General features: G+C 42.2%; 1 protein-coding gene across 4 annotated transcripts in view; it reads left to right on the top strand.

Moving 5' to 3' along the window:
- Positions 1-17,945, top strand: part of LOC146205017 (RAB11-binding protein RELCH homolog) — a 149,995-nt gene extending 132,050 nt beyond the window's left edge. For 3 of the 4 annotated variants that reach the window (XM_084589684.1, XM_084589683.1, XM_084589681.1), the window contains 5 exons: positions 1,526-1,664; positions 3,403-3,519; positions 5,212-5,359; positions 11,681-11,838; positions 17,814-17,945. In XM_084589684.1, the coding sequence (XP_084445810.1) occupies positions 1,526-1,664; positions 3,403-3,519; positions 5,212-5,359; positions 11,681-11,810 (534 nt within the window). In that variant the 3' untranslated portion in view covers positions 11,811-11,838; positions 17,814-17,945. Of the gene's footprint in view, positions 1-1,525; positions 1,665-3,402; positions 3,520-5,211; positions 5,360-11,680; positions 11,839-12,955; positions 13,642-17,813 lie in introns of those variants that run through there. The other variant, XM_084589682.1, reaches the window with a different exon arrangement.
- The last annotated feature ends 5,660 nt before the right edge of the window (positions 17,946-23,605 follow it).

The following is a 23,605-nucleotide window of genomic DNA, read 5'->3' as shown; positions in this document are numbered from 1 at the left end:
TACGACGCGTCACGTTCAGGAGCTCGTGTCGTTGCCTCTCGACACATGACTCGATCGCCTCTTTTGCGCTCTCTTGCCGTGCTCTTGCTTGCAGCTGGCAGCAGCAAAGAAGGTTGTTTTAGTCTCTTTCCATCTCTTCAGTCTCTGTCCTTTTCTGCAGTCTCTGTTTGCTTCTTTTTTTGACATCGGTGCTGTGGTTGATCAATAACGAAAGGCTTATCGCCGCAGTGGAGCAGCGGCACTCGCTATTGCTCGCCAGCACAAACAGTATAAAAATATGTATGTTAAAGAAGCTGTGTGGCGAGAGGAGGCGTCTGAGGTGCTGCCAGAAGCACCGCACGTAGGTATGCCATTGTTTACGGCAAGCATTTAATAAGTGAAATGTGCTTAAAAATCCTTGTGTTGCAATCGCCCAAACAGCATCAAGCATGCGCAAAGGCTCGCTATATGGGACAAGCTTCAAGTTGCAGTCAAACTTTTTCGGCTTGTTTCAGCTTACGAAGTCTTGCAACAACACAGTAGCGTGCGTGCCAGAGATGCTCCACGGAGTTGCGTACTTTCTCCAGCGTTGTCAGGACGCGGCACTGGGCATGTAAGCTCCTCGCTCATGGACCTCTTGTGCGCCCCATGGAGCGGGGCCTTAAGATGACAGTATGAACCTGGCTGCTTTATTTTGCACTGCTTCTCGAGCACTTGCAAGGGGCGTATGAGAAGGATACATAATGCTGTTAATTTTCGAGCAAGTCCCCCCCCCGCCCCCCACACAACCCGAAATTACAAAAATTACTAGCAAAGTAAAGGGGGTGGGGTGGGGGGGAGGCTGAGGAGAGGAGAGGTGGCTATTTCGGAAATTAACGGTGGGGGCACTCCAGGTTACAGTGTGTTTGGAGTACTAGGAGCACGGATTGTTAGTGCAATGATGATCATAAAAACGTTTATTGCACACAGTTTGCACTTTGTCCTAAGTAGGGAGCTGGGGATAGGGGGAGGGCTGACACAGTAAAGTAGTATTGTTAGGAGGCCCTTGCTTCTTATCAGTGCTATAGACATAGGGTCAAGGATACTGCAGTTTGAAAATTAGGCTGTACAAAAATGTTACTATACTTTGATCGTATTTATTGCTTATGAAGCATGAAATGCAGAGAACCAAATTTGTAAGCCGTTCAAGTTCGGCAATACTTTTTAAGTCTTCTCTGAGCACAACACGGTGGCTTGGTGCACACATTGCGAAGAATTGCAAACTCTTCATGTAAATTCTTTGGACTGAAATTAACTATATTTGCAAGATTTCTGTGTGCATCTCGAGCATAGTGTGTAGTACTGACATGACATTTGTTCCTCTTCTCCTTTATTTTCTACACTCTGAAAAATGCATTCTATTTTTGCTATTTGAGGAGTTATGGGCATTTTGAGCATCCATAAATAAACAAACAAATTGTAGAGCCATGCTTGTGTTTCCGCTCCCCATCCTTATTCTAGTTTTTTTTTTTTTTTTTTTTTTTTTTTTTTTTTTTTTCTGTGGCAGTTGCTTGATAAAGCCTTCATGCAGCTGCAGAGTTTTCTTGAAGACCCTCAGCACAGAGATGACCAATCTATGCAGGCTGAAATAATTCACATGTTTGCATCTTTAGGCCCCAACACAGAACCACGCTTCAGAGATGAATGTAAGTCATCCATATTTTTCTTTGATTTTAGTTGCACTCTGCTTTCTTGGGGAGATACTGGAATTTTGATATTTGAGCAAAAGGTATAAAAATTATTTTTCATAACATTGGCTTTTTCGTGCTTAAAATTTGACTAATGCTAATAATGTTTACCATTTATTGTTTATGATTACGCTTGTCATCTCTACTTGCCTATTGCACGAAAGTATGAGAAATATACTTTCCTTTTGTTTTGAGGATTCTTTAGACTTAAGGTATTTGGTCAGGCATGAGCTATCCTCTGTAAGCAACTGGCAACGTGACAACGTGACTATTTATCGTGACTATCGTGAAATAATGACAGGTTCTTTGTTTACAAAAGTGATTTTTTTTTATTATGTTCACTGATCAGATCTTTTGCTTTGATTGTTGGTTGCCAGCTAATTCACTTCATGAATTGCTTCTCAAGAGTGTAAGGGATTTTTGGAGATTGTAGCAGCTTTAAATTGCTCCTGTCTCATTACATGTAGAAGTTCTAATTTAAACTTTGCAGTTCAGGGCCTCCTATTTATTCACTTCTCAAACTTTGGTGCAAAGTCACGGTGTAGGCTAGCAGACCAGAGCAAGAGAAATAATTATACTTTTGGCCTGTTGTTGACATTTTGTGACATGAGACAGTGCACATTTGTGTATTTCAGACTCTTGAAGGGATTATTAGCGGCCATTTTTGAATGCACTTAATCTGTAGAGGAGAACCCATCTTTTAATGCTCTGTATGATTCCTGTAGTACTTATCCATAAGTACCTGTTCACTGGGGTCTGAAACAAACTGTCAAGTGTTTGGAACGGTTTTTTATCTTGCTTTAATGTTCTTCATAGCCAATAATCGTAGATATTTTGGTGACAAAACTTTCAAATGGAGAAAGCAAGTACAGTAGAACCTCGGTGATACGAATCCCATGCAGTCACACAAAAAAATTTGTATCATGCAAAAATTCTTGTCATTTAAACAAACCAAAATTAATACGCAGAAGCATGCGAAAGGCATTTACACAGATCTCTTTACAGCCGAAGAGACATATTTATGACTCACGGCCACAGCTCACCACTTTCATTGCATACAATGTGGCAGACGATCGCGACGTCGGCAATATGTATATGCCACGTGCCTCCATGAACTTCTCGTAGCACGTACAGCATGACAAGATTTTGCAGATCCATTAATGTGCAGGCCATGCAGACTTGCGTCATATGCGTTGCTGTCAGCTGTCATAGCGCGACTGTTGATCCCGACTTTGGCAATTTGTGGGCTGCACGCTGCCGCGAACTTCAAGTAGCATGTAAAGCACAAGAGGCAATTTCAACTACAGCGGTGTGCGGTCCACGTGCCTCCGCAGACTACTCGCAGTGCATACAAGCGGCTGGTGATCTGGGGTTGATTGTGGGTAGGGCATAGTGCTCAAGGCTGCGGTCATAGTTTGTATGGTTGTATCATTCGTAGTGGCGTAGGAGAGTGTTTGGAACATCTGATATCCTGTATATTATACACAGTGCACTCCAGCTAAGGAATATTAATTCATATCATCGTGAAATTTGTATCAACTGGATTCGTATCACCGAGATTCTACTGCAAGTTTATAAATTTAATTATGGAAGAGAATTCACACAGCCGCTGGTCTTATTTTCCTTTTTACAATGTGATGTTTTTTTTAGAGCCATTTATTTGTGAGTGTGTGTCGTGATTTTTGAACTTTTGCAGTTATATTGCCTCACCTTGCCAACTTGGCAATGAGAAACAACCAGAATCCAAATGACTCTTCAAGGGCACAAATTATGGAGCTGCTTCTTGAAGCCTACAACACATTGTCCTGTACTTGTATCCTTTAGTGGCTTGACATCTTATTTGTCTTTACTGCTTGTAATGTGCAGCCTCACAGAACTGCACTGTGCAGCGTGCAGCATGATGCAGCGGCAGCAATAAATGGAGTGTGGCTTTGCTCCACTTGATTGTCACACGCATTCTTAATCTATTGCGTTATAAAGGACTGAAACAGCTCAAGGCGACGCCATGTGCATGCAAGGCTTTGGGTTTTACATGCAATCAAACTTAGTTGTATTCGTAGCCATGTTGCATTCGTGCTAAATAAGTCTTAGACATGACAAACAAAAAACTGAAAAAAAGAAAAAGAAAATTGCGCTGGGAGACGATAAGGGAGGGTTAGAATGTATTTGGAGTGTTTTTTTATATATATATATAAAGCAACAAGCCGTGTTTAGTAAGCAGCCATTTCATTACCAGGCAGCATCTCAAGGTTACAGTAATACAGTAGGACGTCGAGCGAGTTGGTCAGACATTATAAAACATGCTGCAGAATAGGTGACAACACATAGATGAGGCGCGCGCGCGCGCACGCACGCATGCACGCACGCGCGCGCACGCACGCACGCACACACACACACACACACACACACACACACACACACACACACACACACACACACACACACACACACACACACACACACACACACACACACACACACACACACACACACACACACACTTTCACATAAACAGCAGCATTGACCTTGTGTGTATGTGCGTGTGCGTGCATGTGTGCGTTTGCACGCCTGCACCTCTTCTATGTGATGTCACCTATTTTGCTGCAATAATACCCTCAACTGATGTACTAAAGACCCTGACATAGTAAGGCTTTTTGCCAGTCAGTGAGAGTGTATTTACTAATATAGGGGTTCTAATACCTTGTTGAGTGTCACTGGTACCCTATCTTAAACTCGCTGAATTTTCTCTGGTAGTATACATGATGCTTGTCCAGCCATGTTTAAACCTCTTAATCTACCCGTGTGCCCTTCTCGAGAGTAGAGCACTGTTCTTGTATTTTGTTAAAAGCCTCTCATGAAAGCTGATGCACATTCCGATGAGAGAACTCTGAGCACTGGTTGTACCTCCTTGGTGCACTTTTCTAATGGAACCACCACGTCTACGATGTAACAACAGCAAAGAAACTTGTTTCACTTAATGTAATACAAACCTGAAGCCTTCTGATGATGAAAGTGCAGATAAGCTTCTATGTTTTTTCATGGTGCTGCTCTGTTGTCACTAGCATCACATGTGCCATGACCACTGTGCAGTATCTTCAGTGGTTGCTGTGATTTGTTTTCATGTGGCATTGGCTACTGTCATGGCACACTAGTATAGAGCAGAAGGCAGATTGCTTGTTTATCTGTATAAGAAGCTGCCACATCTGCTGTGCCACTGTGATATGATGGATACAGTATTCATTAACAAGACAGCGAAATATGCATGGAACAAGTGATGCCTCAACGTATGCCTCTTACAGTGCCATTTTATTCAGGTTTAACTCCCATGCCAGCAATCATCAGTCATGCACACTGCCATTCATTTCATTTGACCATGGTTGTACATTTTCTGCCTTTATGCATTTTATCAAATGTCCATCACGTAAATGGAAAATTGATATGCGAGTAGAAGGGTTTAAGTCATTTGTATTAAGGGGAGGTTTTTGACCTTGATTTTGTCGTCCAGACATTTCAGAGCATGCAATTTCGGATGCATTTTTACCAGGTCTGCGTAGCCTTTTGGAAGATGTTAGGCAATTTGCACCTTGCCAAGAGCCAGCAGTAACAGCTATGATTACAGACTTTGAGGCCAAGTTGGATTGCTCTAGGGAAAGGTGAGCATTTCGGCTGCCTGGACTGGATTGTCTTATCACTTGGGACTATTTGGTGCATCGGCTATGAATCCTAAAATGTTTCAGTACCACATAATCATACAAGTGATGAAAAATGGGCATGTACAAATATGGATTTAGGCAATTTGAGTGATTACTAGCACGCCTTTAATTGGAATCCCAGCCACTATGGCTGCATTCCAATAGAATCAAAGCGCAGGTATATCCATGTATTTTGTGATGCTGTTCTATATTGAAGTTTAATTTTTATTGGTCATATAATACTTAGTACAGTGTGCCCATGAGACGCGAGAAAAGGAGGCCTAATGGGCCTCCTGACTAACCCACACCTAGTTTACAATTCAGGCGCAACCAGCAGAACAACAGAAGCAGTACAATAAATAGATACACAGAAGGAAAAGAATATTTGAGAGCAAAATTTCACTTAATATTTCAAACAAAACAGCAGCTTATGTTATTTTGGCTTATTTTATCGTGCAGCAAAGTAATGCAAGACATATAAGAGCTAGTACAGACACAATCAGAAACACTGTATTAATTATATGGTCAGCAAGAGGCTGATAAAAACTGTGTTCAAATTGAGATTCTAGGGTGCAGGAAATCATGGCTGGGTAGCTCCTGACCCATAGTTTGTGCTTATTTGAGGGGCAGTCAAAGAAGCCAGGCACAGTTCGTAAGAAAACAGCCTCTCAGTGATAATGATGATGATGGCATTTATTCTGGGGCCCTTTGAGCAGTGTTTCTTATTGCCCATGGGCAGCTTTTCTAGAGCTAAAACACGTCAACTTATTAATAATTTGGAATTACTATTAGAGCATTAAACTTTACAATGTGTCATAATTAGGATTCGCCAGAAGTTTTGCATTGGTCTAGAAAAATCTATACCAATAAATGCTGTTAGATATTATGTGATGTAATCACTAGTGTTTCCTTTTTATGTTGATTGCTTAGTTATGTGACGAGTTACTTTTTAAATTGGCCATGACTAGTGGTACGTCGGAGCAGACCAGGTACTTATTTTTTTCTTTTTGCGGGTGCGTCAGATGGATCAGATCACTTTATTTTGAGACTGCAGCTAAAGGTACGTCAGACACACTTGAAAAAGTTTTCCCTGATTATGTCGATTCAAAGTCTGGCATGCCACAAAACTTGTTGGTTCGTTGTCATGACTATGATGGTATGTTTCGATCTACTATTGGTCATAACAGGGCAAATTTAAGTGGGCATAAGCACACAACTGCGAGTTGCGCAGTTTCTAGCTTTGCTGCTTTTCCCATAATGGAGCGATAATTGCCGTTCGGTGCACATGCTTTGAAAGTGATGTCAACTGGTTGTGCTGCTATGTACATTTTAAATGCTACATCTTTTGGTTTTTATACCATTTGGAACATGTCATTGAGTAGCAACGTTGAACTGCAAAATTGCTCTTGGCTATTTTCTTGCAAACATGAGGCACAGATTTTCTGCCACGTGCTGAAGTCTGGTGCTACATTTCTGCTCACACGTGATGACAGCTGAGCGGGGGGTCATTTGATTGGCTGATGCTAACCTGAAACCTGCTGGTGTTTAAGCTCCATCTACACAAACTTGCATGGTGGACAAAGCTTTGGACAGAGTGTTTGCCCTTAACTCCTTCGTTACCACGAGAAAATGGCAGATTTTCATAGGTCTCAGAAAATTTTTTTTTTGGCAGTGCAAATAATACTGCAGCACATGTTGCAGCATACAAAATTGCACATAATGAAATGCTCTTTCCAAAAACATTAGTTACAAAGCAAAATCTTTATTAGGGAACACACAGAAAATTGGAAAATTGCCATTTTTGAGGAGAGTTGATAAATATAAAATAGGAGTGGCACAATATCTACAGAAGCATTATTAACAAAGAAAATTTAGAATATACATTTTCAAGATCAGTGACCCAGGAAAAATGTGTAAAAAATTAACTATCTGTATAGCACCATTCTTCAGCTGCACAAAAACTGCAGGTGAATACAGACTCATTTCTCGTGCCGTGCGGTGAAGCAGTTCCTGGTTTTTGTGAGGCACCAAACACCAAAACTGCTGCAAATTGGCTCTAAAGGCCGGGTATACATGTTGGACATGCAGTGGACATTCAGGAATGTGTTTTTATGGAATAAAACCACCCAGATTCAAGAGTCAAAGCTAACTAGTGAATAGCTGGCACCATTTTTGGGTAATTATCACCTCTCAAGACCGCCAGATAACAAATCCGACAGATAACAAATCCGACAATATGGTTCGATATTTGATTTGCTGCAAGTCTTTTGATCATAAAAATTTGATGTTAATGCTGTATTACCACGAGTGGCAGGTCTTTTTCCTTCAAGCACAGCCGCCATGTCCTCTTTCGCAACAAAACATTCACATTAGTTAAAAAAGGTTCATCGAAAATAAGAGCGTTGCCAGAGCGGGAAAATTAAACTGGTTCTACAAGAGCAGTGCCTAGACTAACCACTAAGTAGTCTATGTGTGCAAGAAACGATTCCAGTATGTCGAAATTGGGGCATCGATTACCAGTGATCGATTTGAATAGGCGTGGTAACAAAACAGTTAACTAACCAAACCATATCGCTGCCAGAGGGAAAGCATTCGTGGATGGCGCTTGAGTAGCAAAAGATACTGTGTTATTTCAGTGGACATGACATTCATGCCATAAAAGACATCGAAAATAAGAGCGTTGCCAGAGCGGGAAAATTAAACTGGTTCTACAAGAGCAGTGCCTAGACTAACCACTGAGTGGTCTATGTGTGCAAGAAACGATTCCAGTATGTCGAAATTGGGGCATCGATTACCGGTGATCGATTTGAATAGGCGTGGTAACAAAACAGTTAACTAACCAAACCATATCGCTGCCAGAGGGAAAGCATTCGTGGATGGCGCTTGAGTAGCAAAGCCATGTTACTAGAATGATTGCTCACTACACAGGAGCAAAGGTTAAGCGTGTCTGCTCATTTGTCAGACTTTCCGCAGTGACGCAGCTAGGTGAGGAATAGAGTCTGACGTCGTTGCTAGGCTTAATATGTTTTGCACCGAAATCACAACAGCCAGCATTAAGGGTCTGCTCTCGGTAGTGTTTCAGACTCAAATTCATAATATCTTAATAAAATCAAGCTATGGTCAATTTCTGTGGCATCTTCAGCAGTGATACTTGGTTTTTATGGGTCTGTTCTCAGTACTGTTTGAGACTCAAATTCATAATGTCATAAAGCAAGGCGCCCGTGTGCTGTGTGTTGCCAGTGCACGTGAAAGTACCCCAGGTGGTCTAAATTTCCGGCGTCCTCATCTACGCCGTTTCTCATAGCCTGAGTCGCTTTAGGACATCAAACCCCACAAACCAAATTAAACCATAATAAAGTAAAATTGCGGTTGATTTCTGTGACACCTTCGGCAGCAAAGTTTGCGGATGCACGGCTGTCCATGTCTGCATGTCCATATTCTTCATGACTGACGCACTGGAACCTGTCGAGAAATGCTGGTTTTTTAAGTTGGCCTGGTGTCTCGGGGCATGGCACATGACATAGGTGGGAGCATTTCATCTGCCTGGCTAGTACCACAGAATTAACACTTTCCTGCCCACATCTATTCCCATCGAAAGTCTGCTGACAACGGTAAACAAAAAAAAAAATGTGAATTTTCCTGCTTTCAAAGCATTCTTGAACAGCTAGAGCCATCCAGTAAGTAGCAGAGGAACTAATCTCCATTTCAGTTTTCGTTTAATTTTTTTTTCTCCTTTCTCCACGCAGTGAAATTCCCCTCCCCCCCCCCCCCCCCCCCCCCCCCCCCCCCCCCCTTCCCTACCTTCATCCAGGTCACATTAATAGTTTCTCAAAGCTTATGATTCGCCCTTAAGATAATTAGTGTTTTTGCAATGCCTCAAGTCTTTATCAATGTGGTTTTGCTCTATTCATAAACCAGCGCATTGCTGACTTTTTCATTCACACAGCCATGTTGGAGACAGCTGGTTGAATAACCATGTCAGTGTCCTTGACTCATATTTTATGTTTTGCTTCTGCTTTTAATTATGTTTTCAAGCAAAAAGTTCCTGAATGTTACAGTAAAGTCTCATTAATTCGGCTTTTCAAAGATCAGAAAAAAGTGTTTGAATTAACACAAAGTTCTAGTTATCAAATGAGCCTGATGAAAGTGCTGAAAACCATTTACATCACAATAACTTTATCTAATGAGCACAGAAGGTGGAGTGTGCTGCAGCCCCGTTGGGCAGTGTGCTGCCCTAGCAGACGCTGCAAGTGCAGTGCCTAGAATATACTGGCACTGTACTTTACATAGAGTTTCTTACTATTACCTAGAGCGAAAGCTGGCACTGTCGTTAATGGGAGTTCCTGGAGAGTACTTTAACCCCCATGAGTACTCTGGGCTGACGCAATACTGAATGCAGAACCACAACTTGTTGACCAAAAAATTATGCAAACAGAGGTATTGTTATACAATCATAGATGTCATAACGTTCAATATGCTAGCTGTAAATTTCAGAAAACAGGCAGAAAATTGCTCGTGAAATTTCCCTAACGTGATAAATAACCTTCGCTCCTATTGGCCAAATACAGCATATTATTGAAACAACTTTTCTTGCTTAATAGGTGCGAAATATTTTATAGGCACAAAATATAAGCTTATAGGTACGAAATAGACAATATTTTTTTTTTTAATAAACATTTTAATCGCTCAAACGCTAACTGCTTTTTATTGGTATTCCAGAAAACAAAAATGTTTCATTGGTGCTGTCTACTTTTGCGTTTCTCTACTATCGTGTTTACGCACTATGTTTGCATCTCGAGAAATTGTTTGCACGTGCCAAGTACCAGTTCTCACCTTTTCCTGACGCTGTAGTTATATACTTAAAGAAAAACATCAAATAAGAAACGAAAATTTGTCTTGCAACAAAGAAGTGTGCATATTGAAGAATGTGGCATGTGAATATTTCCTGTGAATGAATTCTCGGAGCAGTTTCTGCGTGCAATATGCACCCTTCACCGGGCTTCAAGACCTGCAGATAATGTAACTGTTGCTTGCCGAAGTGCCTTGTACTTATAAAATATAAACAAGAAAGCCCCTTGAAAGGAGCTTGTGGTGAAAGAGTTTGGAAATGATAATTTTTCTAACGGTTGTGTTCTTACAAAAAGTGCAAACTTAGAAAAATGAGGTCCAAGATTCCAGAACATGCTAAAATAAATCAATCTCCCCTGCTGCATACTTTGGGTTCTCCTTTTCAATATAGCACTGCTATGCAGTTATTGCTCAAGTCACCTTTTTTTTTTCCAGCACCCTTATATGTGCTCATGAAATGCTTTCCTTGGTCGCTTGCTGGACGTGCCCCTTCGTCCGGGCTCAGTATTCTATTTCCAGCTTGTCGAGCTGTCTGGTTAACCAGGTGGCACAAAAACAGCAGTCGAATGTTGCTTGCTGTATTTCTGTCAATCCAAACTTCTGTTTCGGTTTATACCCAATAGTTGCCATGGCCCAAACTAGGCCATTTCTTTTTGGTTTTCCTTTAGCTATCTGCTTTACTCTCATGTTGCGTGCTCGTGTTTCCTTTTTCCTATTCTAAGAAATAAAACTTCAGTTGGTAGATTGCGCTTAATCTCAGCGTTTGCCCAGTTCCTTTGTCCATGTACAACTAAGCAGCACAGCACTTATGAGAAGCTTTACTCTCAGTAACGTTTCTTTGGGCAGAAAGCATGAAAAACAAACATTTTAGCTTGGTGATTCACTCTACATTCAGTTTCTTGCCAATGCTGCTGCTGCATCTTGAAAACAACATTCATAAATGCTCTCGGGGGTGATGCGATGCACTGTTTTGTAAAAAAAATTTTTTTTTCTACCGTGCAGGTGACAACCAAACTTGGTGAGAAGTTTCTTTACTAAATGCCGAATCTGAAACTGAAGTGATTTAAAGACATGTATTTTTGACTAAACATGTGAATTTAGTGCCACATCCTCTTATTTGAAGCTGTCTGCTGCTGCACACATTATAGCTTAAAAGAAGCTTTGACATCTAAAAGGTAGAAAGTATTTAGGTAAACATGTTAGTACCTCATGGTGAATATATCTGAGAAAATGTCTGCTATATTTATGAACAGAGAGCATCGTATTAGCCTACATAATGTATAATGTAAAAATAGGAATTATGGAATCAGTTTTGGGCTTTGTGTCTTGTTAACACAGTGCATTTTTTTTTTTTTGTCATAGCATAACAGTGTGTTAAGTCGCCTGTTCACATGTTGTTTATGCAGTCTAATTATATTTATTCTGTCCTTTTAGGGCCCCTTCACTCAGCACGTCGATGGCAAGTATGGAGGAAATGAAGCGCAAGGTGACCAAAATCTTCACTGTACCTCCTGCAAATGCTCGCTCAAATCTTCCAAACATCTTCCAACTGCGAAAAAAATGAATGGAGGTGTTGCTGGCCAAGCCCAAGAGTAAGTATTAGAATCTTCAGGAACATCTTACTCAGTTTACTACTTAGAAGTATAAAAGAAAGCGTTGGCACACTTATGGAGGTGGTTCTGTGTTTTTGTCAGGAGCACTGATATCTGTGTGGGGCTGCCTGGCAATTTGCATTAGCTTTGATCAGTCTGATTAGCAGCCTTTTGCCTTGTACTAGCTAATAATTTAGTAGGGGCCAAACACTGCGGATTTTGATCCACGGGTCTTTGAAAAGCACTTGGTGCAAAATATTCATACCTGAATTGCTGCAGCATACATCGGTGATCACAGTAACCACTAGAGAGTCCATGGCGCCATACTTCCTGCCATCCATGAGGAAATGGAGGAATGTGAATTCAGATCTACTAACTCATTAAAGGGGTAGGGACACCAAATTTTCATGCTGTACTTTTGCGTTGTAAATAGTGCGTAGTTATTCTGTAAGCATAGAGCACGGTGTTAGAAGCACTAAATCGCATTACATAGTTTATTGTCGTATTATTAGTAGCAGCAGTTTCAGTTTTGGTTCGTAGTTGCCAGGTGTTTTACTTGACGTCAAAAAACAGAAGATATAACATTGAAATGTCATGTGGACCAAAAACTCGTGACGTCAACGAGTAGGCGCGTCGTCAGCTCTGTTTGCAGTGTGACTCTGCCATATGCTCTCATGGCGGAGCCACGGTGCAGAAACAATTGGTGGGCTGCATCCGTGACCGTAAGCATGATGTTTGCATCAATTTGGCAGTCCTATCACGCTGCGCCAACACAAACTATTTGGAAACATGCCGTTGTCGCCTGTGAACAGCTGTCGCCAACTCGCTGTCCGACAACTTTTTGCTCGTAGCAGTGCTGATAGCGGCCCAAATTCCTGCGCTATGCGAGCGGCTGGGAAAAATTAAAGAGAGGGAGAGGCTTCGACTATGAAGGAGGGCGTGTAAGTGCTCGTGAGTGTACAATTTGAATCGCACTGATCGAGGCACCACGTTTTGAGCGTCACTTTCATGTGTGCGAATCTGGTAATCGTTTAGAGAAAATTATAGTCAATGAAAACAGTCATTGAGTATGGTTTTGGCAATAGTGAACTGAAATCGACAATTGCTTACATCGCAGGACGCGCATACAATCACTACGAAGCGCCAGTGTGACCCGGTGCGCAGAGCAATGCTGCAAGTGGCCCGGAACAGTCATCGGCACTACTTGTGGAGAGCAAATTAGGCCGATTGAGAACAGTCTCTTTACAAACATTTTATTGAGCTTATTGTAGTATGAGATAGGCTTCTTGTATTAAAGTAGTGATGGAAGACGAACCTTAATTACAGTGTTGAGTCGCTGACCCTTTTCGAAGTGCCGTCCGGCGAAACCAACTAGGCCTAGCGACGAGCAGGGCAGGCAAAGAGCAACGCAGTTCGTCATCTGGCGTGCCCGCGGGAGGCACTGTTGCCGTAGGTTGTGCAGGCATACTGCTGCTGCACAAGTATAGAAGTGGTCCTGATAGCATTGCTGCCGTCCACTATGTTCTCGGCTACGGCGACCGACAAAACGCCGTTCGCCGACCATTGCCGCGCCGTTGGCGGCAGCCTTCACAAATTATAATAAATGAATAATGCCATCAAGCCTGATTTTCGCTACAGTGAGCCGTCGTTCTGTCCGTGCGTTGGAACTGATAGAACAGCTGAAACAAGCTGACCAGCAGCATCGTCTCTTACGTCAGAAAACTATGCAATAACGTCACAAGTACTTGATTATGATTTCTTCAGTGAGCCTACATGACAGTCAATGCGCTAGCGATGGGTCAAGAATGCGGGGGCGAGCATATCCACAAACTTTAAAAAAGGATTAAAATATTTTTTATGCCTCCTTTGAGTCTAATGCTTGACTATTGATGGTCTTCAAACACAAAGGAAGCCGTGACAAGCTTTGCACAACCTTGTAATTTGGTGTCTCTATCCCTTTAACATTTATTATGTGAGCATAAAATGCTTGTTGAAAAGTCATAGTGTTGAAAATAAAACTTGTACAGTTTACAGGTAGAATGGGAGAAAGATGACTACACAGTAGTAGCGGTGGCGTAGAGGTAGAGCATCTGCCCTGCATGCAAAAGGACCGTGGTTTGAATCCCGGTGACATGCATTTTTCCACCGAAATAAAAAAGAAAAGCGTGTCGATGGAATTGCATAAACAGGTTTGGGGTGCGACCTGATGCCAGTGAACCACCTCTGGCAACGCACTCCCTCACCAGAACAGGAGTTGACCACCCTGGTGCAGTAATTGGCCGCAACCACCCATTATTAGTCCTATAAAACTCCGGCCCTCAGTCACCAGTGGCTACGGTGCAACTGACCACGGCGGCGGTCAGACCTGTGATGCAGCGTGGGGGTGCTAAGAATTTTTGGCTCTGCTGGACAGGCCGCCATTGGAAGCTAACCCTGGCAACGTTTAATGCTAGAACCCTATAGCTAGTGAGGCTAGCTTTAGTAGTGCTGTTAGAGGAACTAAAGGGTATGAAATAGGACATCATAGGGCTTAGTGAGGTTAGGAGGCCGAATGAGGTATACCTATATACAGTTCTGAAGGATGGGCATGTACTGTGTTATCGAGACTTACTGGAGAGATGAGAACTAGGAGTAGGTTTCCTTTTCAATAAGGATATAGCTGATGATATAGAAGAATTTTATAGCATTATTGAGAGGGTGGCAGGCATCGTAATTAAACTTAAGAAGCGATATAAACTGAAGGCTGTACAGGCCTGCGCACCTACATGTAGTCATAGTAACCAGGCAGTTGAAAGCTGCTATGAAGTTGTAAAATCAGCAATGCGGAAAGGGAAGATGCAGTATACTATACTAATGGGCAACTTAATGCCATGGTAGGGAAAAAGCAAGCAGAAGACCAGGCAGTAGGAGACTATGGCATTGCTTCTAGAAATAGGATGGGGGAGCTACTAGTTGAGTTTTCAGAGCACAATAACTTAAGAGTTACAAATACCTTCTTCAGCAAACGAAAGGAAAAGCCAATGGGGAGAAAATGAAATTGACTTCATACTGTGTTCCAACTCCAACATTACGCAGGATGTAGAGGTAATCATGAAAGTGCGATGCAATGTCTACAGGATGGTAAGGTCTCGAATTAGCCTAGAGGTAATCGTGAAAGTGCGATGCGGTGTCCACAGGATGGTAAGGTCTTGAATTAGTCTAACTCAAAGATGAAATGAAACAGATTATTGAGAAAGAAGTCCATCATCGAATTAGCGGTGAAGAGGAGGGCAGAAGAGTGCAGGATCTCTTTACAGAATAGATATTCAGCTCTGACCGCGGATGATGACATTAGCCTAGAAGCAGTGAACAATAATTTCAGAGATATCATTACTGAGTGCGCTGTAGAAGTAGAGATAATTTGAGTGGATACTGGTAAGCTGTCTAGCGACGAAAGATTTGATTAAGAAACACCAAAGTATGAATGCTTTTGAACCAACAGACCAGACAGAACTGGCAGAGATATCAAAGCTAATCAGTAAGCGTAAAGTGGCCTATATAAGGAAGTACAACATAGAGAAAATTGAGCATGCTGTAAAGAACGGGGAAAGCCTTAAAGCGGTAAAGAAGAAATTGGGCATAGGCAAAAATCAGATGTACGCTCTAAGGGACAAGGCAGGGAATGTCATCACGAATATGGACAAGATAGTCAAAGTAGCCAAGGAGTTCTATATTGATCTGTACAGTAACCAAAGTAGTCAGGACAATAATGATATTGGTAGTTGGAAAAAAACAGTCAGACGTTCCACCACTGATGACAGACAAGGTTAAGAAAGTTTTAGAAACTATGAAAAGGGGTAAAGTAGCTGGAGAGGATCAGGTAACTGCAGATTTGTTGAAGGACGGGGGGATATCTTGCTAGGAAAACTGGCCATCCTGTGTACGCAATGCCTTGTGTCATTGACGGCACCGGAATCATGGAAGAATGAAAACATTATCTTAATTCATAAGAAAGAGGCGCTAAGGACTTGGAAAATTACAGGCAAATCAGCTTGCTATCTGTTACGTATAAGCTATTTACTAAGGTAATCGCTAATAGAATCAGGACAACCTTAGACTGCAATCAAGCAAAGGATCAAGCAGGTTTTCGGAAACGATACTCTACTATCGATCATATCCATACCATCAATCAGGTGATAGAAAAATGCTCCGAATATAACCAGCCCTTATACATAGCATTCATTAGTTACGAAAAAGCATTTGACTCAGTAGAAACCTCGGCGGTCATGCAGGTATTGCGAAATTGGGGTGTAGACGAGCTGTATGTGAAAGTACTGAAAGATATATTTATATAGTGGCTGCACAGCAATTGTAGTGCTGCATAAAGAAAGTAACAAAATTCCTGTAATGAAAGGTGTTAGGCGAGGAGACATGATCTCCCCAGTGCTATTCACAGCTTGCTTAGAGGAAGTATTCAGAGACTTGGAATGGGAGCAGTTAGGGATAAGGGTAGATGGAGAATACCTCAGTAATGTGCGATTTCCTGATGACATTGCCTTGCTAAATAACTCGGGGGGGATGAGCTGCAATGAATGATTGATGACTTAGACAGGAAAAGTAGAAAGGTAGGCTTGAAAATCAATATGCAGGAGACTAAGGTAATGTTCAACAGCCTTGGGAATTGGAACAGCAGTTTACGTTAGGCAGCAAAGCACTGGAAGTAGTAGGCAAATATGTCTACCTAGGACAAGTAGTAACCGCAGATCAAGACCATGAAAAGGAAATAACAAGAAGAATAAAATTGGGATTGAGTGCATTTGGCAAGTACTCACAGTTGTATCTTACCTGTACTCACCTATGGGGCTGAAACGTGAAGGCTAACGAAAAGGGTTCTACTTAATTTGAAGACAAAGCAGAGGGCTATGGAACGAAAAGTGGTTGGGATAACATTAAGAAATAGGTAGCGTGCAGAGCGGGTCAGAGAAATAACTCAAGTTACTGACATTCTAGTGGAAATCAAGAAGAAGAAATGAGCATGGGCAGGACATGTAGTGCGAAGAGAGGATAACTGATGGTCGCTTAGGGTAACAGACTGGATTCCAAGGGAAGGAAAGCATAGCACGGGGCAGCAGAAAGTTAGGTGGCTGGATGAGGTTACGAAGTTTGCAGGGGTGAAGTGGATGCAGCTAGCACAGGCCCTGATTAAATGGAGGGGTGTGGGCAGGTCTTTGCCCTGCAGTGGGTATTGTTCAGCTGATAATGATGACGTGAGCATAAAGTGCTTATTGAATATTCATAGTGTTGTCAATAAAACTTTTACAGTTTACAGGGTAAAACGGGAGAAAGAAGATGGCTATACAGTATGAAAGAGGCACTGAAGAAGGGTTGAGGGGGAGCATCAGTTCGCAAGCGGAGCGATTTCGACAAGGTGACTTGTCTTCGTCTGGGAGAAGGCAAGTCCCCTTGTTGAAGCATTGGTTGGGCTTGCGAAGTGAGGCTCTCCCTCAATCCTTGTTCAATGCTCTTTCATATTGTACAGTTTACGATTGTATACTAAAAAGGAATAGGCTTTTAACATGGTTTAACTAAACTTTTGTTGCTCGTGTCTTCATTGCACTCTAGCAGTTGCAGTGATCGATTTATAATGTTAATGAAGAACTCCCTAGCTTTCCGTCCTTAGTCATGGCAACGAAGTAAGTGGCAGTGAAAGGGAGCTATGCTAGCTCCCTTTGATTTATGAGAGTGCCCACTCCAGGGCCCATATAATAGGCAGGGTCCACGTTGAGAGAGCTCGTTCGCTTATCTTGCACCTGCTGGTGCAAAAATAATTGATTGAGACCTGTCTCTTTCAGTGTTTTGTGTGATGCATAAAAACAGTGCATTGTTTTATGCTGATTAGCAGTCTACCAGAGCTCTGAATGTAGAAATGCCAGAAGTATGGCATTATGTGAAGAGGGGCTTGCTTTTTTACATTTGGGTTTGCTGTGCCTGTGCAGCCAAGCCCATGTTGGAACCCAGACAGTCTGCTTTGTGGATGGTGCTGGAAGGACACAAGCCTGCATCTAGTCATGACCACAGGAGCGATGTGCTTTGTACATATCTGATTGAATACAGTGCATCCCATTGCATGTGCTGGACAGATCACATAATTAAGATAAACACTATTGCACTAAACAGTGGTTTTTCACTTTTAAAGCAATTGTCACCATTGCAGCATCATCAGTTGCACAGAAAATTTTGTAAACACAATGCTGCATATTTCTGGAAAGCTTTACAGAAAACAATTTTAACTATGTAATGTTTTTGTGATGTGTGCCAATAAGGACATTGATTTATGCATAATACATTTACTTCATCTTGTTGCCATATGTTAAGAATGATGAAAAGATATTACCTGATAAGGACTGGCTGTAAGTGTGATTTCTCAGCATGGATGTGAAAATTTTTGCAGATAATGTGCATTTGCTTTATGAAAACCTGTGCTGTAAGTAGTGCCTTTTGTATACAAAAGCATGATTCTACTTCATCTCTGGCTTGATGGCAAGGTTGTTACTGGCCAAAGTCATCACTGCAGTGCGATCTTGACAAGAGCAGTCCGGGTTTAAGGGACACTGAGGACAAATAGAAGTTACCTTGTATTGATGGGGTATGCTGATGTTCTAATTGCAGAGATAGAGAAACGGAGCTGTTATAAACATCACTGCAATGTGACCTTGACATGAGCAGTCCATGTTTCAAGGAACACTAAGGACAAATACAAATTAGCTTGTATTGACAGGGTTCCATCTAACTGCATAGTAGAATGCTCTTATAGAGCGCTCTCGGACCAGTTTATGGATGAAAGTGGACTGGTGATTTCAGGCTTATTCTGTTTAATGAAGGCAGCCCAGTAGCTTTGGCTGGCGAGCCGATGGAATGGATCTACGATGCTGCTGCTCCGATAATGCTGCGTGAGCATTTGAGCTCATGCTCTTCGCCTCTTCGTTGGCTGCGCGATTATCAATGTAGCAGTGCCACTACACTCTCACCACAAAGCTGTTATAAGCATTGCTGCAATGTGACTTTGACAGTGGTGCAACCCCAACACTTTTGGGACCATGCAAAAAACACAATTCTGATTAAGCGTTAGAAATTATTTTTCAAAGGCTCCCTGAAACGGTACTTGCAGTAATATACTAATGAAAGAAATCTATAGAGGTGGCCTTTGTGAGCATGCGAGTCAAATTTAAAAGCTTTGTGAGAAGCCTATTATTTACAAATAATCTTTAAAAAGTGCTCCTGACGACTGCTTGCAACCGATCGGGGTGACATCTCTCCACACGTTCCCTTCCCGAGGACGTCATGAGTCTTGCTGAGTGCGCCCACGCTCCCAAGTGACGCTGGCGGGACGGGGCATGGTGGGTGGAACTCTTCCTTCATTTTTTCTTGCGCACCAACCTGCGCTGAGTTGAGGGAGGAGCTTCAATTGCCCATATGTTCAGTGTTATTGAAGCTATAAAATTTATGCTTTGTGGAGAGAATTGCTGGGATACTTATTGCTCATGCGCATTTTCTAGTTTTAGTAAAGAGCCTTTCATGGGCCCTTTGAGGAACAAAGCTTTTGCACCATCTCAGTACAGCATATGCAAAGACTGCTGCTGAATAAGTGGGCTTTTACACACAAAAATTGTAAATGCCTTGACAATGCACTGAAAGTTGTTTACAAGTCTTAAAATTTCAAAAAAAAAAAAAAAAAGAAAACCTAAAAAGTTAAAAACACTTCAGAATGAAAGAAATCGCAATAAAATATTCCAGGAAATGCAAAATGTGCTAAATTGCCACTTTGCCTAGTTATGTACGTTTGGGACGCCTTTCTATAGGTTTCCTCCTTTGATGCTTTAATTCTTAAGGGACTGCAGACAAACAAGCAGTCCTGATAGCTAGTAGAAAATATTTTAGTAATTATTTTCGGCACAACCTTGTCATAATATATATTGAAATACAGCTAAATAAATGGGCTTTCACAGTAAAAAGACTGAAAAATGTAAACCCACAGATAAAATAGAATAAAATCTCAAATGTAAAATTTTCTAAAAATTGGAAATGCTTAACTATGCAGTCAAAACAATAAAAAATTTTAGCATATACATACCTGCCAGCTCTTCTGGATTTTACATAAAATGTATGAATTTTGACTAGGCCTACGATTTTACGAATGTTGCATGAAATTTTGCGGAAAATGTTTTATTTTCGACAAAACGAGCCAACATCTAATAACACTCTGTTATGGTATCATTATCCGCCATGAGAAGGCAACACATTCACCAGCAGCTGCAACATTGTAGTGGCTTCTATCGTCTACTCAGGGGGATGCGAATTCATGTCCAAAACTGGATACTGCCTCTGCAAACCTTTGGTCACGTGTGTAGACCGAGGTGTTGGCCTCTGTTTTTGTGTGCTCTGGTGCCGCATCAGACGCAGTGCGAATCTGGTGTTTTAGTAGTAGCGGCTTCACGGTGCAATGGTGGGCTCAGAGCTGCGATAGTACTTCCAAGCATTTCTGAAATTGTACACTTCAGAATTTCCATGCTTTGTGCCATCTAATAAAAAGAGAAGTTCTGATTTTTCACCACGTGTGCCTATGATGTGAAGATTTCACATGGTGGCAAGTCTGGCTTTAAGGTCCACATCGCTTTGAAAAGCACCAAGGATACGGGCGAGCCGCGGACTGCCAGCCAAGCCTGCCAAGTTTTGCACACAGTGATAACGACCTGTGCCGTGAAGAATGCCTCTTCACGGCATTTTTAGCTGAACACAACATCCGGCTAAGTGTCAGCGATCATGCTTGACCACTTTTCCGGAAATTGTTCCCAAGTGCGAAGACCCAAATGCTACTACGCCTGTGGACGAACGAAGACTGCGGCAATTGTTCGTGAAATGGCCGCAAACGAAAGGACTCTTTTGCTAGATGCCATAAAAAAGCAGGTACTTTTAGTTGCTGTGTACGGAAGTAACAATAGGGATATGCAGCTTTATCCTATTGTTGCGACACTTTGTTATGAGACCAGTAGAGTTGAAAGCAATCTTCTTTGCCTTGGGACAATCCAAGGGGAAACGAAAGGTCAGAACATTGGAAATCTGATTCTGGACGAGATGAAGTCCCGAAGTTTGCCTCTTGAAAATCTGTTGGCTATGTGTTCGGACAATGCCCATGTCATCATTGCCAAGAAAAACAGCATTTGGACAGTATGAGGGAGGCTCAAACAGCTTTGATCGGGGTCCCGTGCCACCTCATCAACTTGGCCACCAAAAAATGAGCTGCATGCCTTCCTGTAAAAGTTGCTGAGGTCTTGTTTGACATTTTTTTACTCAAAAGCTCAAAGTGGAAAGATTGGCTGAAAGAGTTTCAAAGATTGCATCATGTCGAGGTCAGAAAGACTTTGAAGGAATCGCCGAAACGTTGACTGTCTTTGGGGAAGTGTTTGAAGAGGCTGCTAGACCAGTGGAAACCACTTCTTAGCTTTTTTTTGGCTTCATCAAAGCAGTACAACATAAAGAGCTGGTTTTCAACATAAAACCGCCAAAATTCATACACCAGCCCCAAAGACTGCTGCACACCTTCCCAAGGCTGCTGCAGGTGTTGGAAAAAAAAAGTACTAACAGCTATGGACCTTTGCTAAAAGGAGTTCATTCTGCACCACAAGCAAAGAACCTGAAACTTCATACCGAAGAATCTGGAGAAGCCAGCCAGTGACTCGTGAAGAGCGGCTGTTTTTATGTCATCGGAACTAAGCCAGGCATGCTATCCTTTTCTGCGCAATGTTATACTTCCTTTAGGAAGACAAACTTCCTTTTTCAGTCACAGGGTCCTCAGATGCATGTGCTCAGGTGCCTCTTGAACCACCTTCTCGAGTATCTCCCGACTAGATTTGTGCGGCCTGGTGTTCTCAAGCGATGCCATTCATTGCTTGCAGTTGCCTATGGAGCTATAGGGAATCAAAAAGATGATAAACACATAGTCACCGGCATAACAACCTACTCCGTAGTTGGGACGCCCAGGTCAAATGAGCAAGAGCAGTTCTTCTTCGCTGTACGCCTGTACTTTACACCAGCATGTGATTAAATTCATCATAAGTTCCCGCTAGAAGACGTCAACCTCAAGATGGCTGAAGATGCCCAAGTGCAGGCACTAGAAACTGCTTCATTCAGATACTTCATTTTATTATGGCATTTCTTCCTATTCTACCCCAGCAGAGTGGTGAAACAAGAAAAGAAACAATGGATGCACTCAAAGAGTTTGCCAACTTTTTCATTTCATTTCATTTTTATTTCCTTAAAGACTCCCTGTTGGCGGTTTTACATAGGGGTGGGGTTAACATGAGAAAGCAAAACATTTTTTTTCATGATGACAGGTAGGATGTAACTTTATCTAGGAAGGTTGTTGGGCAGGTGATGACTGCAAGTTCATGGGGAAGGTCGTTCCAGTCGCTTGCTGTTCGGAAGAAAAATGACTTGGAAAATGTAATCGTATGGGCACGTTGGCATGAAACTTTCAGCGGACAACCGATGTGGTGAGAAGTGCGTGGTGGCGGTGCGCAGATGTATGGCTGCTGTTTGAGCTGGTAGTAATAAAATTTGTGAAATAGGCACAGGCTAGAAATGTGGCGACGGAGGGGAAGACTGTAATTGGGACTATAGCTTGAGAGATGAAACACTAACATAGAATGAGTATGAACGGTGTATGAAACGGGCGGCTCTGTTTTGCACGGCTTCTAATGAATCAATGAGGTATGCTTGCTATGGATTCCAAATTGCAGATGCATACTCAAGTTTTGGTCCGATCAATGATTTATAAGCAAGTAGCTTTACGTTTTGAGGGGCATCGTGAAGATGACGTTTAAGAAAGCCTAGTTTTTTATTTGCAGATGATATTAGCTTTGACACGTGCTCACGCCATGTTAAATCATTGCTGATAGTAATGCCGAGGTAAGTATATGACGGGGCAAGTTACCGGGTTCTAGCAGAGTGGTTATGCTGGGCATCCTCTCTAATCCCCACAGTAACGCTGAATGTGACAGAATATTCAGTTCTGTCAATAAAACTTGAACGCAGTTTCGCTTGCTCATCTGTCGGTGAAAAAACCTGATGCTAAAAGGACACTGGAGTGGCACTTGCTTTTAGCAAGCTTACGCAGAGAAGTTTCTGAAGCAGGCAAAGTCAGCAACCCTCAAAACCATTGAAAGAATACCCCGCCAGGGTGGTGCAGTGGTAACACGCCTGACTAGTGTGCCGGAGTACCCGGGTTCGAACCCGACCTCAGCGGCTGCGTTTCAATGGAGGTGAAACGGAGTGGCGTCCGTGTACTGTGCGATGTCAGTGCACGTTAAGGAACCCCAGGTGGTCGAAATTTCCGGAGACCTCCACTACGGCTTCTCTCATAGCCTTAGTCGCTTTGGGACGTTAAACCCCTCAAACCAAACCAAACCATGAAAGAATAAATCGTGACCCAATAGAGTCTTCGCGCGTTACTCTACAAGACATGGATTTCACTTGTGGTTGTGAAAACATGAGTGAGCAAGCTTGTCGCTAAAGGTGAATTTCCTGGAGACTAAAATAAAGAAACGTGCCCCCCCCCCCCCCTCCCTCTCCTCGTCGCTTGAGGGTTTTACAAATCTTCAATTCTTCGGGTAAGCAGGTATGGCATATACACAAAAAATGCTACAATGCCTTTTTGTTTAACTTCGTGGCAAAAAACTAATTTTTTTGTGCTTCCTTGAATCAATGTTCCCCAGTCCTGTGTCAGATGCTT

This window comes from Amblyomma maculatum, chromosome 1 (genome assembly GCF_055883805.1).
Source record: "Amblyomma maculatum isolate TAMU_Amacu chromosome 1, ASM5588380v1, whole genome shotgun sequence".
NCBI classification, from domain to species: Eukaryota; Metazoa; Arthropoda; class Arachnida; order Ixodida; family Ixodidae; genus Amblyomma; species Amblyomma maculatum.
The sequence above is the reverse complement of the archived record's forward strand: the minus strand, read 5'-3'. Positions and strand labels throughout refer to the sequence as shown.